The 16,990-nt window shown below is 42.5% G+C and overlaps 1 protein-coding gene across 6 annotated transcripts in view; it reads right to left on the bottom strand.

The window, feature by feature from the left end:
• Window positions 1-16,990, bottom strand: part of Fhos (Formin homology 2 domain containing) — a 231,842-nt gene that overhangs the window by 78,810 nt on the left and 136,042 nt on the right. For all 6 annotated transcript variants that reach the window (XM_031983115.2, XM_076371721.1, XM_076371720.1 and 3 more), the window contains one exon: window positions 2,260-2,318. In XM_031983115.2, the coding sequence (XP_031838975.1) occupies window positions 2,260-2,318 (59 nt within the window). The remainder of the gene's footprint in view (window positions 1-2,259; window positions 2,319-16,990) is intronic.

Here is a 16,990-nt window from a genome sequence, read left to right on the forward strand (position 1 = left end):
ATTCTTCAGCTAAATACATTCTAATTGAAACAAAATATTCTAAAATCACTATAATTCCAACAGTTCTAAAGTACCACTTTTGAAGATCAGAAAACTAAGATAACGTCAGAAAAGAGAGTTACATGTCAACATAGAAAATCTAAAAAAAAGTCGTCCAATATTCGTAAAGCAAAGTTTCCCTTAAACGCAGCAATCTTCTAATTAATAGAACAACATAAATCGTTAGCACATCCGGTGGACAATAGCGACGAGACCGCGATGGGCCATTTATTATCTACTTTCTTGCCTCGTCGAATCTCTCTCGGCCGGCCAGAGCCGTCTTTCCCGCTTCCCCGTGATCGACAAAATAAGATGTTTCGCCCGATGCTCTTTATCTGCTAACAGCGATCAATCTTTTTTCTTTTTTTATCGGGGAAGAAAGAGGCGTAAAGCGTTTCGCGCGGAGGGTGAGAGGAAAAACGGCGCAGCCCATTTTCACGGTGATTTTCGTGGAAATCTCGTCGCGTGCCGCACGATTCAATTTTCCCGTAATATTCTGATTTAACGGGGCCAACCGCCTCGAGGAGAGACGTTTTCGCCCGGCGCGGGTGGCGTCGTCTTCGTCACGCCGCTTTCAACGCTCGGTTACTCGACGGATAATTACAACGTCGAGAGGGTGGCTGTGGAAATATTGTCCCTGCGACGCGCCGCGGTCCTTCGTTACTTCAAAATATTAAAAAGAATCTGAAAATTTCGTGAAAGTTATGAAAAAATGTTAATTGATAGAGAAACTACCGAACGGAAGCATCGGTTTTCTTGCGTCCTGTTGAAAATGAATTTTTCAACCCCTAATTCTGTCACTATGATATTCTATATTTATATAATAGCTCAATAATCAATATTTCTATAATAGCGTATCTCATATTAAAGAAAATTAGTTGAAATCAATTAAGGGTAATTATAGATTCCAATAAATTAAGCTTTATTCTCCTTACGTGCCCCGAAAAGTGAATCTGTCAACCCCAAGTGCGTCAATTATTTTTGTAGTGGGGTAGTTGGTAATAAAGAAAATTAGTTGAAGTAAATAACGAGCGATTACAGATTCGAATAAAGTAAGTGGAAGCGTAAAAAAGAAGCCGCTCTTATCGGACATCGCGATGACCAACCATCAGGCGTCACGATGATTAATGATACCTCCCTATGATTAGCTAGGGACTTTTGTCGCTAGGCTACACTGTTCTGCACTTTATACAACAGTCATTACTTCTGCGGGACACTAATTTCACATTAGGCCAGCGTTTAGAATAAATGAGACCGCGATTCGATTACGATACGATGTTGTCCTACTTGTTCCTTGGCGGCGGCGGTATCAACGGTTGTACAGCTTAATTCGATATTGCTGAATAATGAAGCGCGCCGGGAATTCAGTGCGGCTGGGCGATATTGAATGGAATTTATACGCGGCAGAAAATGTTTGAATTAATGATTTGTCGCTACAGCCACCGATACGGTAGACCACGTGTCCCCAGGCGTAAGGTTGATTTGTAATTCAAAAATTTCCGTTCCGTGCCGCTACTGATATATCACAAATGGAATATTCATATCGGTCCGAACGCCGGTATGATTTAAACGCGGAAAATAAAAATCTAATTGGATTAATTAAAGGTAACGGAGAGGCTACACTCGCGAAAGTTACCCTCTGCAATTTAATTAATATTACCCGTAAGTTTTAATGAACTAATCAACGTTAATGCCCTCATTTAAATTCGTGGTATTTCTTTGTTATCGGCGTAATTCCATACAAGAGTAATTACCGCTGTGTTTCAATCCATGTTGATTTATCATTCGGGAAAAGTCCGGACGGGCTCCGTGAAGTATAAAATACAAGTGAATTTCACGCTTCCAGCGCATCGATTTGAGCATATTAAAACCGTTCACGGATGAAAGGAAGTTCCGTTTCACTTCTGCCTTTGTAAGTTGAGGTATTTATCTAGGAAATACCATTTCCGAGTAAAATTTCAAGCGTGTTAAAGCGCATTAAGATATCATTCACTGTTACGTCTGTTCAAGCAAATTACACATTTCATTCAACGAAATTATTAGCAAGATTGATTTCTTCGCGTATCGACGCAACAGCTCATCGCGAGACAAAACGATTCTTCTTGACTGTCGTTCGCTAGAGGATTCCAAGCGGACTACGATGACCGAGAAACCGTCTACGTCAGACCGATCGTTAGAAGTGGATCGTGAGAGGCTTCAAGATTCGAATCGAATACTCACCTATGATGGTGTGCACCCTCACGGACAGCTGTGTCCTGAGAACGATCGAGTTCTTTCGGCTGCAACAAAAGAGAAAACACGAAAAATCAGTGCGAGGAACAATCTTCTAGGTTACCAACTATTATTAGATACATAATTTTAGAGAACAAACCAACTAACTCTACATTTTGAACGTTTTCAAACCTTACTGCTAAAGCGCTTAATAATTGACATTTTCAATAACATCAAAATTTTCTATTTTTCATTTGATAATGTTAATCATTTTACCAAATGAATGTTTCACATATAGATCATCCTATAAATACAACGTCTTTTTTCATACTAACTCGTATATGGCATTCCCGTAACTTCTCAAATATTCCCCATTATTCAATTAACTATTTAACGTCATTTTCGAAATTAAATGAGAAATGATATTCCTCATAGAATTACCTATTACATACACCATTTGATCCTACATATCGCAGATCCCATTGGAAAAGAAAGAAACCACAGGAACATTTGCAAAAAAATTATTAAACGCGGCAATTGTTTCCTCCCAATAAAACCTACACTCTAAACAAATTGAAAGATTCTACATCCATGTTCTACACCAAGGTAAACCTTGGATGGAAGATCCGTAGCGGCCGAAAACTAGGTTAACCGTTCGGGAAGCGCGGGCGATGGGGTTGGAAAATGGCGGAGAGGGACGCGATCAGCTAATTATTTCTTACGGCAGAAGACGGGCCGGTTAATTATTCGTGGTCGCGAATTAATCGAGCCTACCAGCCGGTAATTACTTAATTGAACCTGCGTGAGCGTTCTCGCAACACACGGATGCGTGTGCGGGTGCACGGTTCCCTACGAATTGGGTTAAAGTTACTCCCCCGCTCCGTGCATCTGCACCGCGCACCTTGGCTAGTTGCGAACTTTAAGACTCTGCGAACCTTCCCACGCCACGCGTCCCTGAGAACCTACCGCGACCGTGCATTGCACAGACAATGGACGTTCGGAGTCAGCAGGGAAGAAGGAAGAAGAGGAAAAGAAAAAAAGGTAAGATGGCGGGCGGCGTGGCGGCGCGAGCAAGGATCAGGACGAAAGGTGGGGGAGGCAGCGCGGAGCAGAGCGTCAAACGCATCCGGGGCGAAAAACTCGGGTACGTACACGCGCGTTAATAATGTTTCCGCTCGTTAAACGAGCGAGGCGGCCGCGTTCCATCCTTTTCCCATACACGTGCGATCGGGCCCGCGGGCCCGACTACGTTTCCTCTGGTTCTACGTACTCGCTGTGTTGCGCCCGAGATCCAGCGCGATTGTGTCCTCGCGGAAACCTCGGGTCACGAGGAGCGGAGCGTACTCTTGGAAAAAGACCGATGATTCTTTGATGGATATTTAAGGGCTTTGCTTTCGGTGGCTTCTCGCGAACATTGTAGATTGTATCTTTTTGTTTAGTTTGAGGGTAGTTTCTTACTGAAAATTGTGGAGTTGTATCTGCTGTTGCTCTGGACGTAGCTTCTTGTGAACATTGTACGATTGTATTTTTCTTTTCTGGTTTCTGTGGCGTACTATTGGTCTCCTAAATGATGATTTAAAGGACAAACGTCTTCGTGACTTTAGAAATTGAAAATTAAGCTCGTCGAGCCACGGAAACTTCGAAGAATCGGAGTATAAGATTAAATTCTACAAATTTTCTTCGACATGTTAAAGGAAACTCAGGATTTTTCAGTCAAAAGACATTACATACCTTCACTCTCTTTTATTTAATCTCGACGATAACCGTCAATCAGATCAGTCATCAGCCGAGTAAACGGCAGCGACCGTCGAATTGCGGGTTCCGGTATAGCAGGATTTTCAAAGGGGAACTTTTGATGCTTCTCGCTTCGCAGCCCGGTGATCCCGTAAACAAACAATTTCCATGAGAATCAAGGGAAAGAAACCAACGGGGAATGGAGTCTCTCTGAACAGACTCCGAGTTGGCCGTTGGTGGGGGGTGGAAAAAGAAGAGAGCGGGGAGGGGCCGGTCGAATAAATTAAAAACTTTCCGGCACGGGGCCAAGTTCAATGTCGGCCGTCCCTCCCTCGACGTCTTCGGTCGCCGTTGCCGTTTACGTTTCCACGTAAACACGCCGCGTCTTCTTTTCATTCGTATTGTGTTCGACCCCGGGATTCCGCGTAATTGCCGCGTATTGTTCCACGGTAATTGCTCGAGAACAAACGTCGACGAACACGCGGGGAACGCGTTGTTACCTGGAGGACGTCTTCCTCTCTCGGTGGAAAGTAGAATTTCAATTTATCGCGACGATCAGGAAATAGAAATTTCAAATGTGTGGATAAGTTAACACGTTGGCTACCATAGGACTCGCCGGTGGCACTCTCAGTAAAATCTATCTAGTCTGATAATATGTCTTATAATCATATACTTTAATCAGTAAACCAGAAAAACGTTGAATATTGGAAAGACACATAGATGGTATCTACGGGAGGAACTCAGGAAAAGGACTTGGTGGCCAACGTGTTAAAGACTGCAGTAGAATTAATAGATCGTTTTATAGAAAGCCAACCCTCTCTGTGTCAGTAAAGACAGGATAAGATGACAGAAAGTTAAAAGTTAGATGACAGATGATAATAGAAGTTAGAAGAATAAGAAGAAAGGGAGGAGACAGCAGAAAGTTCTGACGTTCCAATAGATACTTATTTCAAAAATATCAATTATTTATTAATTTAAAATACGCCCCTCTCCATTTGCCTACCTTTTAAATGCATATGATGAAAAGAAGCGATTTAAAGAGGCGAAGATCCCTGTAGTTTGCGAAAGGAAACCCAAAAGGGAAACACCTCGAAACAAATCGAGAAGGGGAAACAAGAGGCGCGTTCAACCTGACTGCGCCTATTGTTAAGAGATCGTGGAGATCCACGCGGGAATTCACCGGCGATTTCATTTCGTTTTATGAGCCGGCGAGTTGTGGACGACGCTTGTTGAGCATGGAGGAATTTCGTTTCCGCCGAAATTTGTTCGCGTGATAAATTGTTTCATTTGATTGATTGTTTGAAGGCTGAGTGAAAATCTTAATCTTGTGAACTTTAAATATCGTTGAAGAATGTAATGAATAAGAATTATTCTTTGGGAATTTACTTATATCCGTTATAAATGGCTTGAAATTTTTTTAAATGATTTATTTATTTATTTTACTTTTCGATGAAATAATTCTTTTGTGAAAATGATACTGTACGTATTCGGTATTTATACGTAAACCAAAGTAAAATTTAATCGATACAAATGAAAACGCATTGTGAAACAATTTGATTTGCAGAAATTAGAATTGTTTATAAAATATGTAAAGAGAACATATCTAGAGTATCTATTTACTGATTCAATTATTACTCTTTACTTTGTACCCACATGGAAACGCGAGGGACGAGCAGTAATAAACGTGTGATTTAGAGAAGACCAGAACAATAGTGAGCAAATATTTAAATAATTAATCCTCGACAACCTCATTCTCAAAAGCAGCGCGCGATTGAAAGAGCGACGGTAACGGTTCTACGGTAAGTGAACTAATTTTATAATTTCCAGTTTCCCGTCATTAAATCCTTTCGGTGCTCTAGGAAGCAGACCTTCACGGATCATACATGCGCACAACATATTTCACATCGCCTATCGTTTCAAAAAGGCACAAACATTTCTCTTCCCTCTTACCACAATTCGCCGTAACAAAACCAAACGAATCACATCTACAATTTATCAATAACAAACCAATCGTCGATTACCTCAACAAAACACCCCGCGCCACAAATATCTATAACACCCACAACCACAAATGTCACTAGAAACCAAACCAGACGACACTAAACAAACTCAAAAAACCATCTCAAATATTCTCCCCGAAATAACAAACAAAATAACCAAAAATTCCAATTACTTCTCAAAACACGTCAAAACGAAACAGCTTAAACCTCCACCCCGGCATCCCTCGCAAATCCACCTGCAGTCCCGTAATCCAAGGTGGAACGTAATTATCCTGTCAATCAAACACTCGATCCCCGTGCCGCGACGTAATATCGCGTCGCGGGTGCTACCGGCGAGCTCCGCCGCTCGTGCCGGAAGCGTCTATTTAACGCGCCGCCTCGCAACACCGGCAAGAAACGTCGGCCGTATTAAAGCCGACGGATGCAAGGGTATCGATAATCGGTATTCCAAGAAACTTCGCAGACTATCGGTCGCCGTCGTCAATTGAAAACCGCTTCGGGGCCGGGGGTTATCGCGTCGGGCGTCCTCGACCGCCCTTAACCAGGCATCCCCGGCAGGTTTCGTCCTTTTTCCGCCCCGTTCCGGGTACACGGCACCAGCCCCTCTCGACGGAGTCGCGATTAATGCGCCATTAAAGGAGATTGGAAATCCTTTCGCCGGTACTTTCGTCGCCGTGCTCACGGACGGCGAAGTTCCCACGAGCATCGGCACCGTCCAGGATTTTGCATTCCATTTGCAAGGGAACGTCTACCCCGGACGGCTTTCATTCTCCCCAGGGTGCACTCGGTGCCGGCAAGCTGGCAAGCGACGCGCTGCGCCGCGACGCGACGTCCCGGGACCGGGACGCGACGCTGCGGGGGTTGAGGATCGCATTTACATCGAGTTCCGGGGATCCTCGAGTCGGTCCTGCAGGACCGCCGGTCGCGATACCATCGACCTGCTTTTCCGGGCAACCGTTCCGCCAGACGGGGTCGAATTACTTGGAGACGGTCGAGGGGTTTTAGTGTCTCGGGGATGGACGATTTCGTTCCTTCTTCGACCCGCTGTGTTGTGATTTCGTTGACAAGAGTGCTCGGTAGAATTGTTTCATTGTTGATTTAGTGGAGAGGAAGGAGAATTCTGTGTTTGTCATGTGTGCAGGTTTATTTTTGAGACTAATGATCGATTATGGGAATATAACGTATGTATACAATGACGTTTCATATTATATTGACATTCCAATTTTTGCACCCCAACAACACTATTGCGCTCTTCGGTTTGTTTATTAACCCTTTACACAGTCGAGAGATGACTCTCACCGTTTGATTTCATACAGTAAAACTATAAAATTTGATATTTAATATTATATTGTACTTTATATAATTCATCGATCTGAAAAATATTGAAATAAAATAGCTTTTTTCCTCAATATACGTGTGATTTCTCTTCTAATTAGTTTCACAAAATATCGCATTCATGTCATCAGAAAATGTTAAAATATTTCTAGTGAAAAACTTCCGAGTGCAAAGGGTTAATAAAGACACGGGGATTTCGTAAAGGAAATTGTGTAGGTAACAGTAGGTAAAATGTAAAGGCTGACGCATTAGACGGATTCGCATCATTCGAAACTTCAATGTAACAGGAACATTAATGTTAAATTTCGAAACTGGAGAAGATTGCACTGCTTTGCTTTCAATGGTCGCTATTGTAGCGATGCATCGCGGAATTTGTGTCAAGAATCGACAAAGAGCGGGTATAGAAGCGCAGTTATTAATGAAAGGAACGTTGTACGAAGAGAATCTCCGTAGAACGATTCCCACAAACGATACCGATCAAACAGACCGATATATGAGACGTCCTTGACCTTACACGCGCCACTTAGAGTAGATGGGAACGCGTCTGCGTCCCTGTTTCGAAAGTTCCAGGAAACAGGAACTTTCAACAGAAGTGCAGGCGACAAGCGGGTCATCCATCCAGCCGCGCAGGATGCGTCCAACGAGTCGTACGTAATTTCCCGGCTAACTAAAAACGTCAGATTGTCAATCTCCACGCGAACAATGGACCCGCAACACCCGTTGCACGGCAATTCTAACGAAAGTTCACGAAAAGACAATGAACCCCCAGAAGAGTTGCTTCAAACCACAAACGATCACCCGAATAACCGTCCGCAGAGCCTACATCAATAAAACTCGCATTACAAAGCAAGAGGAATAAATTACTCACCGATAACAATACTATTTAACCCAAACTGAACTCATAGTATGCTTTTCCCGGGCGAAGCGTAATTTATTGAATCGTAAAATTATCGTGTCCGCCGCAGTCCGACTGAAATTAAACTCGATTCGGGTGTGCAAATAGAGTCCAGGATTCAGTTTCGTCCGAAAACGTGAGAAAATACGGCGACGAACGCGACGGCGGAGGAACAGAGTGTCAGCGGAGTCATGAAGATGTTACAGCAACTCGGAGAGGCTTCCAGAAAAATCGTTGAGGCCTGTCTTGGGCAGAAGCCAACCGGTCATCCTTGTCCCGGGGTAAAGATGCCAATTGGCCATTGCCGCCGCGCGCCGGTGAACCAGTAATAAATCCAGCGCGAAGCTACTGTGATCACTTGATGCCTAGGCTGAGGAATGCGGGTCTGACTGGTCAGCTCTCAGCTCCTCTCATCCCATCTTTCATACTAATTTGCTATTCATCGATATGGATACACGTAATCAATGAAAATGATAAACAAAACACTTTCGACCTTGTACCACCCTGCTAGACATTGAATTATCTTCTAATAACACCGTTGGAAGATTACTTCATAAATAAACTGAGGAATGTGGGTCTGATTGATTGGTCAGTTTCCATCTTGTTCATCTCATTTTCGATGTTAATATGCTATTCGTTAATATGGTTACATGTAAGCAATCAAAGCTAGTAATAAAACACTTTTGCCCCTCCCCTGCTAGACATTAAAGCATCCCCTAACGGTACTATTGGGAGATCACTCGATGCCTAGACTGAAGAATGCAGATCTAACTACTCAGTTTCCATCTGTTTCCATCTCATTTTCGACACAAATTTGCTATTCAAATTCAATCAAGGATATAAACAAAACATTCTTGTTCCTATTCCGTTGGACATCAAGTTAGCTCTCAACTGTGGGCGACTGATTTTCGACGCACACTGAGAGTGACAGAACACGGATTTCGGCGGGAGCAGAACGCGCGACGCTTTAACAATTTCAAGAATCACGGCCGCAGTTATGCGAGCAAGGATGTCGTGCCCGCTGTAAGTATGCCCGGTGATACGTGGGAATGTCGGACGGCAATTACACCGACGATTCGTCGGGACAGCGCCGGGAGAGCTCGAGTGAAACGAAATTCTTTCGTTTACATGGTAAATTGTAGCATGCAGAGTACCTATCCACAAAAGTATTTAAAATTGACGAATTTGTAATAAAAATAGACATTTCCAATGTGTTTTATTTGATTTCAATAAAACGTGAATTTACATAGTGTTCTCACGTGCACTGCAAGCGTATTTTAAACAGAAATTTCAAAATATGTACTACTCGGCGAGTACATTTCCATTGTAAATATATCGATTTCAAATACTTTCGTGGACCGGTGTGTATAGAAAATAATGTTCTTCGCAGAGAAGAACTTCTTTCTATTTTTGTACTTTTTATGAATTTCCAAGTCAAGATCCCTTTCGGCTTTTTATTGAATTATATTGAGCATTTTAGTTTCTTTATTCCATCATTTTCTGCTGTGTTTCGATGCATTCGATTCTTTGTAATATTTACTTTAGTTCCTTCTTACTCGGTAATGTTGTAATAAAGAAAACTAAGAAGACACAAGTTTATAATTTCTCAAAATTATATAACAGAAGATGTCTGTTTTATATTTTCCAATGACGACTTCGTCCAAACGAAGATATATGAAGCTCGTTTTAAACAAATATATCGGTTCCAAGTGCCGAAATGTGGTCGAATTTGCAATTATTCGCTACACTGAACAACGTCATTAACTGTCAGCTTTATAATTATCTATCTTACTCAAAGCGAATCATACTACGTAATTATTCATACATATTTTTTAGAAACACAGTGCTCGAACGAGTTCCCGAATGTCTGATGAAACTGTCAAAAAAATATTTCAAAAAATCACAATGAAGATGTTACAACCAGCTAATAAAATAAATTCTTTACAACATTATTCCAGGAGAGACATAACAATAAATAAACGTACCAAATATATCACCTATATGACCAGAAATATTTAATTTCTGTTCAAAGGGACACCGCAAACAGTTCGACTCACCGTGTCGCATAAACTTCACGAAAGTTCAAGAACCCTATCACGGAATAAAGCAATAAATCTCCAACTTATAGACTCCTCGCGCACCTGGTCCTCAGAATCCTCGCCTCAGCTGGTCTCGATTACGAAACACTCTCTATTCAAGTAGGACAACTCATACGATCTCGCCGACCAGGCGATCCCTCGTACGAATTATGCAAGGGACGAGGCAACACAACAATGCACAGAAATAAAATGTCGCCCGCCACTGCCAAGTGTTGAGTCACTAGGCTCGAAAACAAAATTCCATGTTTTCGAACGATTCGACCGGGGATCGTTGAAACGATTCTGCGCACGAGATCTGCGAGGAAAACCAAGAAAAAGAGAGGAAGAGAGGGAGGGAGAGGGCGGATTTCCTCGAAATAAACCGACGGTGCTTGTTGAAAGTACGCTCGTTCGGAAACTGTAAAATATTCGATCGAACGATGACGATTCCTGGACAGACGGTACACGTGTTTCCCAAACATTTTGTTTTCGCGAAAGTATGGAGTTACGTTGTACAAACAGGGAGAAAATCTATCTTCGTTAGCGAACATGTCTTTCCAGTTTCGAGCCGAGAGATGCGTCAGCCATCGGATCAGCTTCGCGCGATATTAATTTACAGGAAATAAATATTAACCCGCGCATCCCTGGGAATTTTACAGCGAACATTAATCTCCCATTTCGAACCGAAATATGTGTCAACGGTGACTGGCAGCGAACGCGTTAATCACGGAAATCAACTGCGAGGTTTTTCTGCCGGGTGTCGTGCAACGAACCCGATGAGCTTCCGGCAAGGACGCGCCGGTGATTTATGCCCGATCGGATGACAAATTAATTATCGCGGCGCGTTCGATCGCACGAATATCCGCGAGCACGCTCGATTACAGCGAATAAATAATGGTCGACGATGGACCGGACGATTGCGCAAGAATTCTAGGCCGGCCGAGTCCGCGCGTAGGGTCACCTCCGCCTCCCCTTTTCAGTCCATAAATCACTCAGGAATTAACCCCTCTAATTGGTCCCCGGTTCTCCTCCCTCCTCGTGCCGAACCTCTGGCCACCATTACTGGTATTTAAATCGACGTGGCTCGCGGTTCGTGGTTATTAGAATGCGTAAGGGTACGTTTACAACGGAACTGAGACTGAAGTTAAGAAAGCCGTGCGTCGAACAGAGCAGTGATTAAATATTTCTCTTCGATGCGTTTGTAACGAAAATACTGAAAGCTATCGAAGCTAAAGAATTATCGTTATTTTCATACACCGAGAGATGTACGAAAAAAGTACGCCGGAAACGTAAATACGTATTGTATTGCAATTATTAAATTAGAACGTATTAAAATTAAACTAAACGTACTTCTAGGGTAATATGACGATAGGTCTGTATATGCTTTCAAGAATTCGTATACATAGAAACTATAAAAGCATACTTGATTTCGATTGTCTTATATCTCAGTTTATATACTACTAAATCGACTACTGTAATTCCTTGGAGAAGCACTTTTATCTTTTGTTCAACTGTGAAAGTAGAAATCAGAAATGAGTCACTTCGAGCCATCTGCTAGTCCCTGTGTTAACGCATCTGAGACCAATTACACACCAGGTGTGTAATGATCGTGCGTTTCTATTATCAGTTACTAATGAAAAACCAGCTTGCTTCATTAACTAGTAATCAAAATTGAAGGTGTTCGAAAATTAAAACTCGCTTCGGTTCCAAGCTGAAACCCCAATCCGCAATCAAGATTCACGGGATCACAAAAAATGAACAGTAACGGTGAAAGTGATGATTTCGAGTGTTGGCTCCTGAAGACTGTCTCTCTCTCGAGAAAAATCCCTGGTTAAATAATGGGTTAAGTTCTTCCGAATAAGCATCGAATGTAATCGCAGCCTAAGACGCGCGCGTTTCCACGGAGGACGTTTTTACGCAAGTCGATTTAATGCGCTCGTATAATTAGTCGCCGAGCCTCGAACAGGCCGGCTCCGGAGCGTTACCAAGACCGTCAACGGGCTAATTGGACCTCTCAATTTGTCGCGGGGCGAAGACGCGCTCCCGCTAACGGCACGATCCTCGAATCTAATTGTCCGGATGATATTCTCCGGAGTTATTTCTGTTAGAGGTCCCGGTCCCGAGCGCTCCGGGGGGTTGATATTAATTTCCCGATGAAACCGGGTCGTTGACAAATCGACGAATCCTTCCGCTCGGGCCGAATTATCGGGCAATCAAGTTCCGAGCGACGGTTTCCTTTGAACGGGATCGCGTCGCGAATATGTCTCTCGAAATTCGATGTCGGGAATTCAATGGTCGATAACGGGGAAGGATATCTTGATTCCCGGAGCGGAATGAACTTTAATTCGCAGAGGATTAGATCTAGAAAACGAATGCGTCGTATTCGTTGGATTCGGAGTATTCCAGCGAGATTAAATGATAGACAAGCTGAAGATTGAATAAGCTTCACAACCGTCAATGTAATATAGTATCCATGGAAATTTGTAATACAGATATATTTTAAAGTAAGCTCATATTGCTCGAAGGAGTATTTCAATGAGAATGTGATAGTATCCTCGGTACTTAAACAGCTGAACGAAGGATTTCACTGAGTTGCGTGAAAAAATGAACAGCAACGTTCACCTGCTACTACAATAACGATATAAAACGGGTGGAAAAAGGCTTTTGAATGTCCTAAAGGAAGGAACGATCGAATTTCGCAAGACATTCACAAGACAATGGGGCAGCGATCCATCAAACCGACACAGATTGTCCCGGCACGTCAGACCCAGTCCCGTCGGACATCTAATTTTCCGTAAACGCAAAGCGACCACTTGGCCGGAAGCGATCCGTCACGAGACAACGGTCCGGAAAGTGACCGCGATTCCGCCAATAAGATGACATCAACAGTCATCCGTATCCCGTGGCGTCGCAGCGGCAGATCTTCGCCGCTCATTGTTAGCCCCAGATTCGACCCCGCCACCTCTGTCGTCCCATTCACATCCGACTCGCCGCTCGATCACGGAGATTCGATGTCCACGCGACAACCTGATCGATGATCGATCGACAACCGCCTCGTGACCGCGTGATTCCCTTCCGTTTTCGCGGCGCAGTATTCTCGGAGAGAGGAACGAGTTGGTGTACAGGGTGCTTACGAAATCATTGCGAAGGGGATTATTCTATGATTAAACTATGAGGACTAAGGAGATAGTATAGAATAACATTTTATCGTATGATCCTTCGTTTTTGGAATGATCACATTTGACACGTTGCCATGGTAGTCACCGATGATTTAACAAGAAGTAGATTGATGTCAAATAAAAATATTCAGTAACATGAGTGATTAAGTAATGATATAATGTAACAGGTATGATATCAAATTATTAATTATTATTGTTAATATCATGTATTTTTGCTATGAATGAATAAAGTAATGGGTATAATAAAACAAAGATTCTCGTAATACTCAACTTATTAAGTGCCTGTCCAAATACGCCTCTTATTTAATGCGAATCAGCAAGTGTGTCTGTTCATAACTTACAACTTCCTCCGTCTGACAAGTTCTCCACATGCGTATCAAAAGTACGGACAAAGTCGATTATCTTGGAAATGAGAACATTTCAATTTATATTTTCAAACTATTTTTCACGCAAGCAAACGTACTTCTTTCTCGGTTCTAGCACGATGTCGGAAACACCCTGTATACTCTATTCTGCTTATTCTTCTTCCTCTTCTTCTTTCTCGAGTTCTTCGAGCAGTCGAGTCACGGGCCGTGACCGACGGAACACGCCGAAGTGAAAGTCAAGGAACGAACAATCGTGGCCGGAGTGTCATCGAGTCGTGAACCGTTTCGTGATTGCGTCCGACGCGAGGAGGGACCGTCAACTTTCGGGGTGAAGGGCTGGGAGGACAATGGCGAACTTTCATCGAGAAAGGATCTTCGCTTGGCTTCTGTACGCTTTCTGTATTTCTCTCGATTTTGTCAGTGAGAGGTTTTCTGAGATAATCGTCGAAATGAACTTGAGCAATGAACAATTTTGAATGAGTAGGATTTTCTATTTATCGAAAATTGATTATAGTATGGAAGTAGAGTGGAGACGGTGAAAATTCTGGAAAAGAAAAATTTTGTGTACGCAGGGTCTTTTCTGTGACTGTTTGCTCACATGATAGTTAGAGTTAATGTATGTTAATGAATGTTCTGTGGCATTGAGCAATTTTCGTGGAGTATTGTGTTCGTTTCAAAAGTCACGAATGTCTAAACGCAGAACGAGCCATTGAAAAGTTTGCTAATAACAAAGTTTCAGTTCATTTAAAATTATAATTATCACGACTAAAAGCAGGAGTTCGGGATTGTCAGTTGTATTGGCGACAGGCTACACTATGATTAATTGACTCATTAATTTCAGCATGGAATTGCTCTTAGACGTAAAAAAATTCCATTTTTTTACGGTACAACGTCTTAATCGCACTTCCTGTAAAAAAAATTCTTCAGAGTTTGATGGTCACGCTATTCTTCAAGATTTTGCCACTGAAATCGCGAGTCATGTCCGTAATCATGGTACGAGCTCCACTACTTGCTTCGACAGTAGAGATTAGACATCATTTGACTTTCATCAATCTTTCATGTTTCTATCTAATTAGGGATTTTGCTTAAACTATACTGACAATTTTATCAACACGAACTTACCGAAACGTGTTGCAAATCATTAAAAATCTCGAAATTTCAAAAATTGAAATTCTAAAAATGTTTAAATCTCAAACTTTCAAGAATTCAAATTCTGAAAATGCTCAAACTTGAAAACTTCAAAATCTTAAAATTTCCAAGCTTCAAACATTAAAGAATTCAACATTCTGAAGTTTCAAATTATCAATCTCTAAAGTTCAAAAAACCCACTTCGTCAACATTAAAAACTCTTGACAATTCTTGGTAATAAGCTAAATAAACAAACGGATATACTCGACTACATAGTAGTTCAATTTTCATCGAAAACACGGCGCGCACGTTTCGTCTCTCTTCGCAGATCTACCAATTCCGGAGTCTCTTTCGAGCATATCGTTCGCTGTGCACTGCAAGCCTTAGCTCCGGCATTAAAAGTAACTACACTTAGCGAACGTTTCTCTTTCATCGTAGCCGGGCGATCGCGAGTGCTCGCGGTGAACTGATCGATCCGGTGGGATCATTCCGCGATACATAGAAACCGGGCCAGAAGGCAAATTCCAAATCGGTCTGGAACCGGACCGCCCGGTTCTGGCGAGTTCCATCGGCATAGCCTGAATTCCCGCCGATTAGCTTTTCACGGTCAGGAAGAGGAAAGTGCAATTTCACGGCGAGCGCGGTCATAATTTCTCCGATGATTTTTCGGCCTCGCTCGATTTGACGGAACAACTCATGACGTTGGCACGAACAGCATCGCGCGAGGTTAACTCTGGCAGGTTGACTACCACAGGAATTTGGAATATTTCGTATAACATCGCTGATTCTTTCGTAAGAAAGACTAATGGTACTGTAATTACTTATTAATGATTTGGTATTACAGTCCTTACACTTTTACCCGGGTTACTATTATTTTTTATTTAATTTTGGAAACACTCTTACTCGTTTCTCTCTTCTTATTATATGAATATCCTCTTTCCTCCTCGATTATTAATTACTTCATGTCGCAGTTTTTACGTTATACTATCAACTAATCGTATTCTCAACCATTTTTATTCGACAATTACTACTGTATCGTAATGGTTCAATCTGGAACCTCGTTTTCGACTGTCAGTCAACACATCAACCCTTCACTTCAGAATACCATACCAGTTCAAATATAAATACCGTCCAATTCTTTCGTTTCACAATGAAATATCCTTTTCCTCTTGTTAATTGGCATACTTTGTACTAAACCTAGAGGAAGAACCAGCACAGAACTCTTTCCTTCTTCCACAAAATGACCAACAACGAAGTAGTTCTACCAAGCACAATTTAAAAAACAATTATAAGGGGTTTACCACCCCATGCAACCCCTGTATATACGCTTCCGCGATTTTCTCGGGGGCGAGATTCACTTGGACCCGCGCACGATCGATTCCGCCGAGATACCCCAATGTGACCATTCGCTCGTTCGTTCCAATTATTCAAATGCTCCCCTGCACCCGGTTGCACCTGTTGCGCCGCAGATGCGTCCACCCGCCGCCATACCGTTCCGCCTCGCGCTTTTTGAATAATCACCGGAGACAGCCGCGAATATATTATGCATAATTCCGTGGGAATTTTATTCGGCAGATCCCCCTACCCACACAATGCTGCGGAACTCGGAGATCTTCGTTTCGTTGATGCGTTTCCCCCCACCCTTTCATCCTTTTTTCTTTCTGTTCGAATATTTCTTCGAGTGAACTTCCCACGCGAGAAAATGGCCGAACTTTTTCGCGCGGCATTAAGCCGATATTTTATACGATGGGAACCTCTTAGCGGGGGATTTACACATCGGACGGTGGACGAAAGTTTCGGGCGCTGTTTCATCTACGGGTCCATAAAATGTGGATGGCAAGTGTACGTTAAAGGACAAGGAAATCTTCCGGAGACTGAGATACGCCGAACAGCTGTGCAGCTGGATAATTCATTGGAAAGTATTTTTTCGTTCTGTTTACTATTGAGTAAACGAATATATGGTGGTAGTATTTAAAATGTTTCTTTTTACAAGAAAATCAGATCGTGTCAAGATGTCTTTAAACCT

Source organism: Nomia melanderi, chromosome 10, assembly GCF_051020985.1.
Source record: "Nomia melanderi isolate GNS246 chromosome 10, iyNomMela1, whole genome shotgun sequence".
Taxonomy (NCBI): domain Eukaryota; kingdom Metazoa; phylum Arthropoda; class Insecta; order Hymenoptera; family Halictidae; genus Nomia; species Nomia melanderi.